Source organism: Salvelinus fontinalis, chromosome 16 (genome assembly GCF_029448725.1).
Source record: "Salvelinus fontinalis isolate EN_2023a chromosome 16, ASM2944872v1, whole genome shotgun sequence".
NCBI lineage: Eukaryota > Metazoa > Chordata > Actinopteri > Salmoniformes > Salmonidae > Salvelinus > Salvelinus fontinalis.
Genome location: NC_074680.1, coordinates 46,692,958 through 46,705,209, shown reverse-complemented (window position 1 = coordinate 46,705,209; position 12,252 = coordinate 46,692,958). Strand labels below are relative to the sequence as shown.

General features: G+C 49.4%; 1 protein-coding gene across 1 annotated transcript; it reads right to left on the bottom strand.

Moving 5' to 3' along the window:
- Nucleotides 1-402: 402 nt before the first annotated feature.
- Nucleotides 403-10,673, bottom strand: LOC129813262 (cytochrome c oxidase assembly protein COX16 homolog, mitochondrial). The gene is made up of 4 exons (XM_055865570.1): nt 10,523-10,673; nt 9,756-9,833; nt 1,944-2,012; nt 403-801 (listed from the first exon to the last, which is right to left on the bottom strand). The coding sequence occupies exons 1-4, from the start codon at nt 10,580-10,582 to the stop codon at nt 688-690; spliced, it is 321 nt and encodes a 106-aa protein (XP_055721545.1). The 5' UTR covers nt 10,583-10,673; the 3' UTR covers nt 403-687.
- Nucleotides 10,674-12,252: the final 1,579 nt, after the last annotated feature.

The window sequence follows — 12,252 nt, the reverse complement described above, 5'->3', positions numbered from 1 at the left end:
AGAGTCCTACCAACAGCTTAGTGCTGGGTGAAGAGTCCAGTAGGTGAAGAGTCCTACCAACAGCTTAGTGCTGGGTGAAGAGTCCTACCAACAGCTTAGTGCTGGGTGAAGAGTCCTACCAACAGCCTAGTGGTGGGTGAAGAGTCCTACCAACAGCTTAGTGCTGGGTGAAGAGTCCTACCAACAGCTTAGTGCTGGGTGAAGAGTCCTACCAACAGCCTAGTGCTGGGTGAAGAGTCCTACCAACAGCCTAGTGGTGGGTGAAGAGTCCTCCACACAGGCCTAGTGGTTCATATTCTCATCATGACAATTGGCGAGGCATACGTGTACCAGGGATATGTACCAATGCATACCTGTGCCACCTAGTGGCCATATTGTACACAGACAAGAACCAGACTCGTATTTCAAAACATTACGTTTTTTTTATATAACATAAAAGACATGCACATTTGTTGTTTACATAAAATTAGATCACAGATTCAACTGTCCATTTCCAAAACTCTCCTTGACTCAAAGGTTTTGTTACTTTGAGTTGTCACGATAAATACATATTATATTCCTCAAGCCATGTTGGCCTTGCAGTGGTCTTGGTGATAACTTGGCCCTGTGTCTTTCCCCATATCACTCAGTATATCCTGTTGCGAACCGTACAGCCTCTGGTCAGCGGCCTTCCGAGGCAAATCTCCATCACGCTGCCTTGCCCTGTCTGGAGCGTTGCTGCTCTTGGTATTCCTTGGAGTCTTCCCAGGGACGAGGACCTCTGATGTTTCTCCACTCCTCCAGGTTTACATCCTTCATCTTCTGTTGTTGGGACAGAGAGACAACAGGACAGGGTTAGGGGCTGGGCTTTACTCTACACATCAGGGATAGGATCGGGACAACATAGAACACAAGGTGGGGGGGGGGGGGGGAGGGGTTAGATAACAGAACACCAGGGGGGGTTAGTAGATAACAGAACACCAGGGGGGGTTAGTAGATAACAGAACACCAGGGGGGAGATTTTAGTAGATAACAGAACACCAGGGGGGAGGTTTTAGTAGATAACAGAACACCAGGGGGGAGGGGTTAGTAGATAACAGAACACCAGGGGAGAGGTTTTAGTAGATAACAGAACACCAGGGGGGGTTAGTAGATAACAGAACACCAGGGGGGAGGTTTTAGTAGATAACAGAACACCAGGGGGGAGGTTTTAGTAGATAACAGAACACCAGGGGGGGTTAGTAGATAACAGAACACCAGAGGGGGTTAGTAGATAACAGAACACCAGGGGGAGGTTTTAGTAGATAACAGAACACCAGGGGGGGGGGGGGGGTTTAGTAGATAACAGAACACCAGGGGGGAGGTTTTAGTAGATAACAGAACACCAGGGGGGGAGGTTTTAGTAGATAACAGAACACCAGGGGGGGAGGTTTTAGTAGATAACAGAACACCAGGGGGGGAGGTTTTAGTAGATAACAGAACACCAGGGGGGAGGTTTTAGTAGATAACAGAACACCAGGGGGGGAGGTTTTAGTAGATAACAGAACACCAGGGGGGGAGGTTTTAGTAGATAACAGAACACCAGGGGGGAGAGTTAGTAGATAACAGAACACCAAGGGGGGGAGGTTTAGTAGATAACAGAACACCAGGGGGGAAGGTTTTAGTAGATAACAGAACACCAGGGGGGAGGTTTTAGTAGATAACAGAACACCAGGGGGGGGGGAGGTTTTAGTAGATAACAGAACACCAGGGGGGGAGGAGGTTTTAGTAGATAACAGAACACCGGGGGGGGGGGGGGGGGGGTTAGTAGATAACAGAACACGGGGGGGTTAGTAGATAACATATTTATAAATTAAAGAGAAGGAAAAAACATATCCTTGAGTCTTCCAGGATGGTATCAGAGAATATTCTACAGCATTACAGTACAAAAACAGCTCAACTCCCCTCATCCATCAGACACCTACCTTGTACTCCTCCTCCAGGATAACAGACTGTTTCTGGGGGTTCACCTTGGCCTCCAGGGTTGGATCCAGCTGGAGGAGAGAGAGAGAGACGAAGAAGAGAGGAATGGTTCGTGTCACACACACAAGGGAGCTCCTTACTCACACACACACACAGACCGACACACCGATCACAGAAATGTGATTTGGTGAACAAACGGTATATTTGATCATGTCTCTGAACCATACAGCGGTGATTAATCACAACTCTCAACTCAATCGGGGGGAGAGAAGAACTCTTAACAATCAAAATGAGAGGCAGCCTCCTCTGCCCTCCTCATGCCTTTCTCTCCTCCTCCTCTCCCCCTTCCCTCCTCCTCCTCCTCCCTTCCTTCCCTCCTCTAACTCCTCATGCCCTTCTCTCCCCTCCTCCTCCCTCCCTTCCCTCCTCCTCCTCTAACTCCTCATGCCCTTCTCTCCCCTCCTCCTCCTCCTCCCTCCCTTCCCTCCTCCTCCTCTAACTCCTCATGCCCTTCTCTCCCCTCCTCCTCCTCCCTCCCTTCCCTCCTCCTCCAACTCCTCATGCCCTTCCACCCCTCCTCCTCCCTCCCCTCCTCTAACTCCTCATGCCCTTCTCTCCCCTCCTCCTCCTCCTCCCTCCCTTCCCTCCTCCTCCAACTCCTCATGCCCTTCCACCCCTCCTCCTCCCTCCCTTCCCTCCTCCTCTAACTCCTCATGCCCTTCCCCCCCTCCTCCTCCTCCTCCCTCCCTTCCCTCCTCCTCTAACTCCTCTAACTCCTCTAACTCCTCATGCCCTTCTCTCCCCCTTCCCTGCTCCTCCTCCCCTCCATCTATTATTTCTGTCATGTATAAATGATGACAGAAGCCAGAGGTAGTCTAGTTACTAGCTGGCAAGTCAGAGACAGAAGAAAGCTGGCAGCGTAGAAGAGATGAGCACTAAGCTGACTCATTCACACCCAGAAGTTACACCCCTCTTCCCCTGTCTCTTCTCTATCCAGAGAGTTGGCAAAATTACAAATGGCCCCGTTTCCCTGATCAATTATTCAGCTTAATTTGGAGAAATGTCACCGGGTGGAGTAAAACAGCCAGCTTACCAGCCAAGCCAGACGATTTGGGAACAAGGAGAGGAGGTCGCCTTCCGTCTTTCCTTAGCTGTAGTGTATTACAGTCATTTTGAAATGAAGCCAAGCATCATTTAATTTGTGTAGCTCTTTGACACTGAGCACTTAACAAAACATTACAGTTAACAAAACATTACCCTAAACCCCCAAAAGGCTGAGCGTAGTGTAACAGACTACGATGGGAGGGAAGGAACCCTGAGAGGAGACCAACTCTAGGTGGGAAGGAACCCTGAGAGGAGAACAACTCTAGATGGGAAGGAACCCTGAGAGGAGACCAACTCTAGATGGGAGGGAAGGAACCCTGAGAGGAGACCAACTCTAGATGGGAGGGAAGGAACCCTGAGAGGAGACCAACTCTAGATGGGAGGGAAGGAACCCTGAGAGGAGACCAACTCTAGATGGGAGGGAAGGAACCCTGAGAGGAGACCAACTCTAGATGGGAGGGAAGGAACCCTGAGAGGAGACCAACTCTAGATGGGAGGGAAGGAACCCTGAGAGGAGACCAACTCTAGATGGGAGGGAAGGAACCCTGAGAGGAGACCAACTCTAGATGGGAGGGAAGGAACCCTGAGAGGAGACCAACTCTAGATGGGAGGGAAGGAACCCTGAGAGGAGACCAACTCTAGATGGGAGGGAAGGAACCCTGAGAGGAGACCAACTCTAGATGGGAGGGAAGGAACCCTGAGAGGAGACCAACTCTAGATGGGAGGGAAGGAACCCTGAGAGGAGACCAACTCTAGATGGGAGGGAAGGAACCCTGAGAGGAGACCAACTCTAGATGGGAGGGAAGGAACCCTGAGAGGAGACCAACTCTAGATGGGAGGGAAGGAACCCTGAGAGGAGACCAACTCTAGATGGGAGGGAAGGAACCCTGAGAGGAGACCAACTCTAGATGGGAGGGAAGGAACCCTGAGAGGAGACCAACTCTAGATGGGAGGGAAGGAACCCTGAGAGGAGACCAACTCTAGATGGGAGGGAAGGAACCCTGAGAGGAGACCAACTCTAGATGGGAGGGAAGGAACCCTGAGAGGAGACCAACTCTAGATGGGAGGGAAGGAACCCTGAGAGGAGACCAACTCTAGATGGGAGGGAAGGAACCCTGAGAGGAGACCAACTCTAGATGGGAGGGAAGGAACCCTGAGAGGAGACCAACTCTAGATGGGAGGGAAGGAACCCTGAGAGGAGACCAACTCTAGATGGGAGGGAAGGAACCCTGAGAGGAGACCAACTCTAGGTGGGAAGGAACCCTGAGAGGAGACCAACTGTAGGTGGGAAGGAACCCTGAGAGGAGACCAACTGTAGGTGGGAAGGAACCCTGAGAGGAGACCAACTCTAGGGGGAAGGAACCCTGAGAGGAGACCAACTCTAGATGGGAAGGAACCCTGAGAGGAGACCAACTCTAGGGGGAAGGAACCCTGAGAGGAGACCAACTCTAGATGGGAAGGAACCCTGAGAGGAGACCAACTCTAGGGGGAAGGAACCCTGAGAGGAGACCAACTCTAGGTGGGAGGGAACCCTGAGAGGAGACCAACTCTAGGGGGAAGGAACCCTGAGAGGAGACCAACTCTAGATGGGAGGGGAGGAACCCTGAGAGGAGACCAACTCTAGATGGGAAGGAACCCTGAGAGGAGACCAACTCTAGGTGGGAAGGAACCCTGAGAGGAGACCAACTCTAGATGGGAGGGAAGGAACCCTGAGAGGAGACCAACTCTAGATGGGAGGGAAGGAACCCTGAGAGGAGACCAACTCTAGATGGGAGGGAAGGAACCCTGAGAGGAGACCAACTCTAGGTGGGAAGGAACCCTGAGAGGAGACCAACTCTAGGTGGGAAGGAACCCTGAGAGGAGACCAACTCTAGATGGGAGGGAAGGAACCCTGAGAGGAGACCAACTCTAGGTGGGAAGGAACCCTGAGAGGAGACCAACTCTAGGTGGGAAGGAACCCAGTCCCAAGTGGCTCCCTATGTCAGGGGGGTCCAACTCATTCCATTGAAGCCCCTCCAGACCAACACGGGTCGTATCCAAAATGGCTCCCTATGTCAGGGGGGTCACGTGTCAAACTCATTCCACGGAGGGCTGAGTGTCTGCGGGTTTTCGCTCATCCCTTGTACTTTAACATTTTTATTTACCCTTTCATCTATCTAGGCAAGTCAGTTAATAAGAACACATTCTTATTTACAATGACGGCCTACCGGGGAACAGTGGGTTAACTGCCTTGTTCAGGGGGCAGAACGACAGATGTTTTTAACCCTTGTCAACTCAGGGATTTGATCTGGCAACCTTTCGGTTACTGGCCCAATGCTCTAACCACTAGGCTACCTGCCGCCCCTACACTCTAACCACTAGGCTACCTGCCGCCCCTACACTCTAACCACTAGGCTACCTGCCGCCCCTACGCTCTAACCACTAGGCTACCTGCCGCCCCTACGCTCTAACCACTAGGCTACCTGCCGCCCCTACGCTCTAACCACTAGGCTACCTGCCGCCCCTACGCTCTAACCACTAGGCTACCTGCCGCCCCTACGCTCTAACCACTAGGCTACCTGCCGCCCCTACGCTCTAACCACTAGGCTACCTGCCGCCCCTACGCTCTAACCACTAGGCTACCTGCCGCCCCTACGCTCTAACCACTAGGCTACCTGCCGCCCCTACGCTCTAACCACTAGGCTACCTGCCGCCCCTACTCTCTAACCACTAGGCTACCTGCCGCCCCTACGCTCTAACCACTAGGCTACCTGCCGCCCCTACGCTCTAACCACTAGGCTACCTGCCGCCCCTACACTCTAACCACTAGGCTACCTGCTTGATTGATGAATTAAGGTCCCTAATTAGTAAGGAACTCCCCTCACCTGGTTGTCTAGGTCCTAATTAAACGTTACCGTTATAAACGGCGGTGCACGTTACCGTTATAAACGGCGGTGCACGTTACCGTTATAAACGGCGGTGCACGTTACCGTTATAAATGTATTATTCTATTTAATCGTTATCGTATCAATTCAGGTCATTTTTCACAATATGGATTGTTGCCCAGGTCTAGTGCATCAGCCCTTGGGTTCTAAGAGAGCAAGAGCAGACAATAGGAGAAGGGGAGGAGAAGAAGAGAAGGGGAAGAAGAAGAGAAGGGGAAGAGGGGAAGAAGAAGGGGAAGAGAAGGGGAAGAGGAGGGGAAGAGGAGGTCCCTAATTAGTTAGGAACTCCCCTCACCTGGTTGTCTAGGTCTTAATTGAAAGGGAATAAAAATAATAAACCCGTAGACCCTAGTCCCTCCACGGAATGAGTTGGACCCCCCTGACATAGGGGGCCAATTGGGATACGACCCGTGTGGGTCTGGAGGGGCTTCAATGGAATGAGTCATTGAGGAAGAACTCCATCTGGGTCATAGAGACAGTCAGCGGCTGTAAGACTTAACTAGGTCGCTATCTGGGAGGGAAGATGGAGTGGTTTGTAGAGTAACGTACTGTAGCTAACATGGGGGGGGGGGGGGGGGGGTGCACTCTGACCCACGGCTATTTAGCTAGGCCTAGGCATACATAAGATTATTTCTCCCTCACACACACACACACACACGCACGCGCACACGCAGGCGCAGATGCCACACACACACACACACAAACTTAAAAACATACATAATCACAGAAGCAGCAGTCACCGCTGAGGCCCAGGGTTTAGAGGGAGGCTGTCACTGATGAGGCAGGGAGGCTGTCACTGCTGAGGCCCAGGGTTCAGAGGGAGGCTGTCACTGCTGAGGCCTAGGGTTTAGAGGGAGGCTGTCACTGCTGAGGCCTAGGGTTCCGAGGGAGGCTGTCACTGCTGAGGCCCAGGGTTAAGAGTGAGGCTGTCACTGCTGAGGCCCAGGGTTCAGAGGGAGGCTGTCACTGCTGAGGCCTAGGGTTCCGAGGGAGGCTGTCACTGCTGAGGCCCAGGGTTTAGAGGGAGGCTGTCACTACTGAGGCCCAGGGTTAAGAGTGAGGCTGTCACTGCTGAGGCCCAGGGTTAAGAGGGAGGCTGTCACTGCTGAGGCCCAGGGTTCAGAGGGAGGCTGTCACTGCTAAGGCCCATGGTTAAAAGGGAGGCTGTCACTGCTGAGGCCCAGGGTTAAAAGGGAGGCTGTCACTGCTGAGGCCCAGGGTTAAGAGGGGGGCTGTCACTGCTGAGGCCCAGGGTTCAGAGGGAGGCTGTCACTGCTGAGGCCCAGGGTTAAGAGGGAGGCTGTCACTGCTGAGGCCCAGGGTTAAAAGGGAGGCTGTCACTGCTGAGGCCCAGGGTTCAGAGGGAGGCTGTCACTGCTGAGGCCCAGGGTTAAGAGGGAGGCTGTCACTGCTGAGGCCCAGGGTTTAGAGGGAGACTGTGCATGGGGAGGGTATATCATAGAACTGGGACGATAAAGTTGGAAAATTATCGACACCGACCATTTTGCTGATGTTGTTCATCGCGATAAGTAGCCTTTACTAGAGAAATGTGAACCGTTATAAACGGCGGTGCACGTTACCGTTATAAACGGCGGTGCACGTTACCGTTATAAATGTAGTATTCTATTTAATCGTTATTGTATCAATTCAGGTCATTTTTCACAATATGGATTGTTGCCCAGGTCTAGTGCATCAGCCCCTGGGTTCTAAGAGAGCAAGAGCAGACAATAGAAGAGGAGTAGAAGAGGAGGAGGAGAAGAAGAAGAGAAGGGGAAGAGGAAGAGAAGGGAAAGAGGAAGAGAAGGGGAAGAGGAGGGTAGTGAGTGACTGTGTGTGAGGGGTCAGCTGCCTGGAACAGACAGGGCATGATGTCCCCCTGTCCTCGCCCAGCTCCAGCCCTAGAGTGCATCCCAAATGCCACCCTATTCCCTATGAGCCCTAGTCAAAAATAGTGCACTATATACACAATAGGGTGTCATTTGGTATACAGGGAATAGGGGGTAATTTGGTAACCAGGGAATAGGGAGTCATTTGGTATACAGGGAATAGGGGGTAATTTGGTAACCAGGGAATAGGGTGTCATTTGGTATCCAGGGAATAGGGGGTCATTTGGTAACCAGGGAATAGGGGGTCATTTGGTAAATCAGGGAATAGGGGTTCATTTGGTAACCAGGGAATAGGGGGTCATTTGGTAACCAGGGAATAGGGTGTCATTTGGTAACCAGGGAATAGGGGGTCATTTGGTATCCAGGGAATAGGGTGTCATTTGGTATCCAGGGAATAGGGGGTCATTTGGTATCCAGGGAATAGGGGGTCATTTGGTATCCAGGGAATAGGGTGTCATTTGGTAACCAGGGAATAGGGGGTCATTTGGTATCCAGGGAATAGGGGGTCATTTGGTATCCAGGGAATAGGGGGTCATTTGGTATCCAGGGAATAGGGGGTCATTTGGTATCCAGGGAATAGGGAGTCATTTGGTAACGAGGGAATAGGGGGTCATTTGGTAACCAGGGAATAGGGAGTCATTTGGTAAATCAGGGAATAGGGGGTCATTTGGTAACCAGGGAATAGGGGGTCATTTGGTAACCAGGGAATAGGGAGTCATTTGGTAACCAGGGAATAGGGTGTCATTTGGTATCCAGGGAATAGGGGGTCATTTGGTATCCAGGGAATAGGGAGTCATTTGGTATCCAGGGAATAGGGAGTCATTTGGTATCCAGGGAATAGGGGGTCATTTGGTAACCAGGGAATAGGGTGTCATTTGGTATCCAGGGAATAGGGGGTCATTTGGTATCCAGGGAATAGGGGGTAATTTGGTAACGAGGGAATAGGGGGTCATTTGGTAACCAGGGAATAGGGGGTCATTTGGTATCCAGGGAATAGGGAGTCATTTGGTATCCAGGGAATAGGGAGTCATTTGGTAACGAGGGAATAGGGGGTCATTTGGTAACCAGGGAATAGGGGGTCATTTGGTATCCAGGGAATAGGGAGTCATTTGGTAAATCAGGGAATAGGGGGTAATTTGGTAACCAGGGAATAGGGGGTCATTTGGTATCCAGGGAATAGGGAGTCATTTGGTATCCAGGGAATAGGGAGTCATTTGGTAACCAGGGAATAGGGAGTCATTTGGTAACCAGGGAATAGGGGGTCATTTGCGATCACACACACCCACACCCTCAGATCAGGGTTCAAAACTAGACAGAGATGTCATTTTATCATCATAGCTATTCATTTAAGAGCACTGTTTTTTTTGTCATCAAAGATCCTAAATTAGTGATAGGTGGTATATAGCATATACAGCTGCATAGAGGTATGATGATTCTGTCACAATAATGTACCGATTTCAGTCCTAGAGGGCAGCACTGAATACATTGTGCTATTTTGACACCTATAGGATCGAGCGTACCTGTGTCGTGACTGACTCTCTCATGAGCGGTAATCTGTCTACCGGGAAGGGCTACAGCCGCACTCAGTGACGGGGCCATCCAATCATCAGTCAAACGTTCACACACACGCACATGCACACATTTGAACGAGTAAAATTATATACGTTTAAAAAATATATATATTATAAAAAGGTAATTGATACCGCAAGAATATAAGATATTGCTGAGGAATCAAATAACCTCTTAGGACTAGAAGGGAGGTACACTGCTCAGCGACTCGGGATGTCTCATACTGCCTGTCTGTTCTGTTGAGTCTACTCTTCAAAGTGTCTAACGGCAGTTTTTCATACATTTCAGAGGACACAGTGTGGATTTCATTACGCTGGATCAGCTGCTTTACCTTCTTCATGATCTTCTGAGCATCGTAGCGGATCTGTGTGAATTCCCGGAGCCCAAAGGAACCTCCCACTACCAGCAACTTAGAAACAGAATCCATACGTCGTGAGTTGGTTTCATAATGAGGCATTGTCATCAATATACAGTACAGTCATACTATCTCTGACAGCACTAACTATTGAAACAAAAATCGTATGCTGTCAAGAATGAATATGCATGTATGTGTTTAAATAGAGAATGGGTGGTTATTAGCGCTTCTAGTTATCTATTGAAGATGACGTCTCAGGTCACTTGCACTTTCATTGTTTGGAGAGTGGCTTGTATTTTGTCAGTCGCTTCAGCAACTAACGGCACGAAACCACTTAACTAGCTAGCTAGCTGATCGGATTTTATAATGACTGTTCTTCGTGTTTGTAGCCTACATGTTGATACTACTGCTCAAGCTGCCACCCCCCCATCTCTTTAAGGAATACCTAGGATAGGATAAAGTAATCCTTCTAACCCCCCCTCCCCCCCTTAAAAGATTTAGATGCACTATTGTAAAGTGGTTGTTCCACTGGATATCATAAGGTGAATGCACCAATTTGTAAGTCGCTCTGGATAAGAGCGTCTGCTAAATGACTTAAATGTTAAACGCTATCTAGTGGATGTAGCCAACTGTAGCTAGCTGATAAGCTAATAGCCACTGATAGCTAAGCTAGCTACCCTCTCTCTAGCGAGCAAAGGTCTTGTCACGAAACTGAAAAAGACGGTATCAAACCTATGACTCACCAACATGGGAACGCCATATTTAAGGGTTTTGTTCCTCTGTAATGCTTTGAAGGTCAACATGATTATTCGACCCAGATAAGTCTACAACCCCATGTTACTTGTTGTTCACTGCGGAAGGTGAATTCTGTCGGACGCACTTACGAGTAGTCCTACTCACTATAATTCCCGGATGTTTCATAAACTCCCATTTTTAGTTCCGCATGTGAAGTGACAACGGAGGTTGAAACACTGAAGTAGTGTTATTTGTATGATTTGGGCTGATGAATTATTGTTAATATGTATGAGATATGTTGGCATATTACTTTCGTCACGTTATATTTAGAAAAAAAAAAGCCCCCACATTAGCTAAGTGTTTCTGTAAAGAACATTGATCTAAATAACGTGCCAAACGTACTTATTTAATTTCTTCCATTGTCCATATTACTGTAAATTGATTACAGAATCCAACATAAATATGTAAGTGAATCAAGGAAATGAATAAGCTCTTCCCCCAGTCTCTTCTTCTTTATCAGCCTCTGAATCCATTCTTCCATCATCCTTACACCTTCCTCTGGCAGACGACCAGAGCCAGTGGCCCAAAGAAAACCTTGTATAGGAACAGGATTCTTCACAAACACAAGGTAATATAACTACTTCTTGCTAGAAGGGTGCACTGAACTTGGGTATAAAACCTCCCAGGGCTCAAATGTCCGAATATGATATTGCATATTTCTCTTGTATCCACAGCATTGCCCTATAGCCAATCTACATCCAGTCTATCACCCCAGCTACAATTAATCTTTATTATAAACTGGGTGGTTCCAGCCCTGAATGCTGATTGGCTGACAGACGTGGTATATGAGACCGTATACCACGGCTATGACAAAACATGTATTTTTACTGCTCTAATTACTTCAGTAATCAGTTTATAATAGCAATAAGGCACCTCAGGGGGTTTGTGGTATATGGCCAATTTACCACGGCTAAGGGCTGTATCCAGGCACTCTGCGTTGCGTCGTGCTTAAAGAACAGCCCTTAGCCGTTGTATATTGGCTATATACCACACACTCTAGTGCCAAATTGAACCATATTACACCTGAACCTAAAGCTACTTTCCAGCTTGATATTGTCTTATGTTCTGCAGCATCGCGTCACAATGTTCCGCAGCATCGCGTCACAATGTTCCGCAGCATCGCGTCACAATGTTCCGCAGCATCGCGTCACAATGTTCCGCAGCATCGCGTCACAATGTTCCGCAGCATCGCGTCACAATGTTCCGCAGCATCGCTTCACAATGTTCCGCAGCATCGCGTCACATTGTTCCGCAGCATCGCGTCACAATGTTCCGCAGCATCGCGTCACAATGTTCCGCAGCATCGCGTCACAATGTTCCGCAGCATCGCGTCACAATGTTCCGCAGCATCGCGTCACAATGTTCCGCAGCATCGCGTCACATTGTTCCGCAGCATCGCGTCACAATGTTCCGCAGCATCGCGTCACAATGTTCCGCAGCATCGCGTCACAATGTTCTGCAGCATCGCTTCACAATGTTCTGTAGCATCGCGTCACAATGTTCTGCAGCATCGCTTCAGAGTGTTCTCCAGCATCGCTTCACAATGTCGTACTTTTGCTGGAGACGATTCATTTTGAATATCACATATAGCTTCATCACAGACACAATAAACGTCAGTGGTTATTAATGTCACTGTGTACTTTAGCAAAGTAGGAAGGAGGGTAAATTAAGGACCAAG

Bases quoted from the DNA above. Each gene is read 5' to 3' on its own strand.
- LOC129813262 (XM_055865570.1), bottom strand. From the start codon at position 10,582: ATGTTGACCTTCAAAGCATTACAGAGGAACAAAACCCTTAAATATGGC. The intron at 2,013-9,755 runs GTAAAGCAGCTG...TCTCTCCTCCAG, and splicing joins CTCAGAAGATCATGAAGAAG to CTGGATCCAACCCTGGAGGC. The intron at 802-1,943 runs GTAGGTGTCTGA...TCCCAACAACAG, and splicing joins TCCTGGAGGAGGAGTACAAG to AAGATGAAGGATGTAAACCT.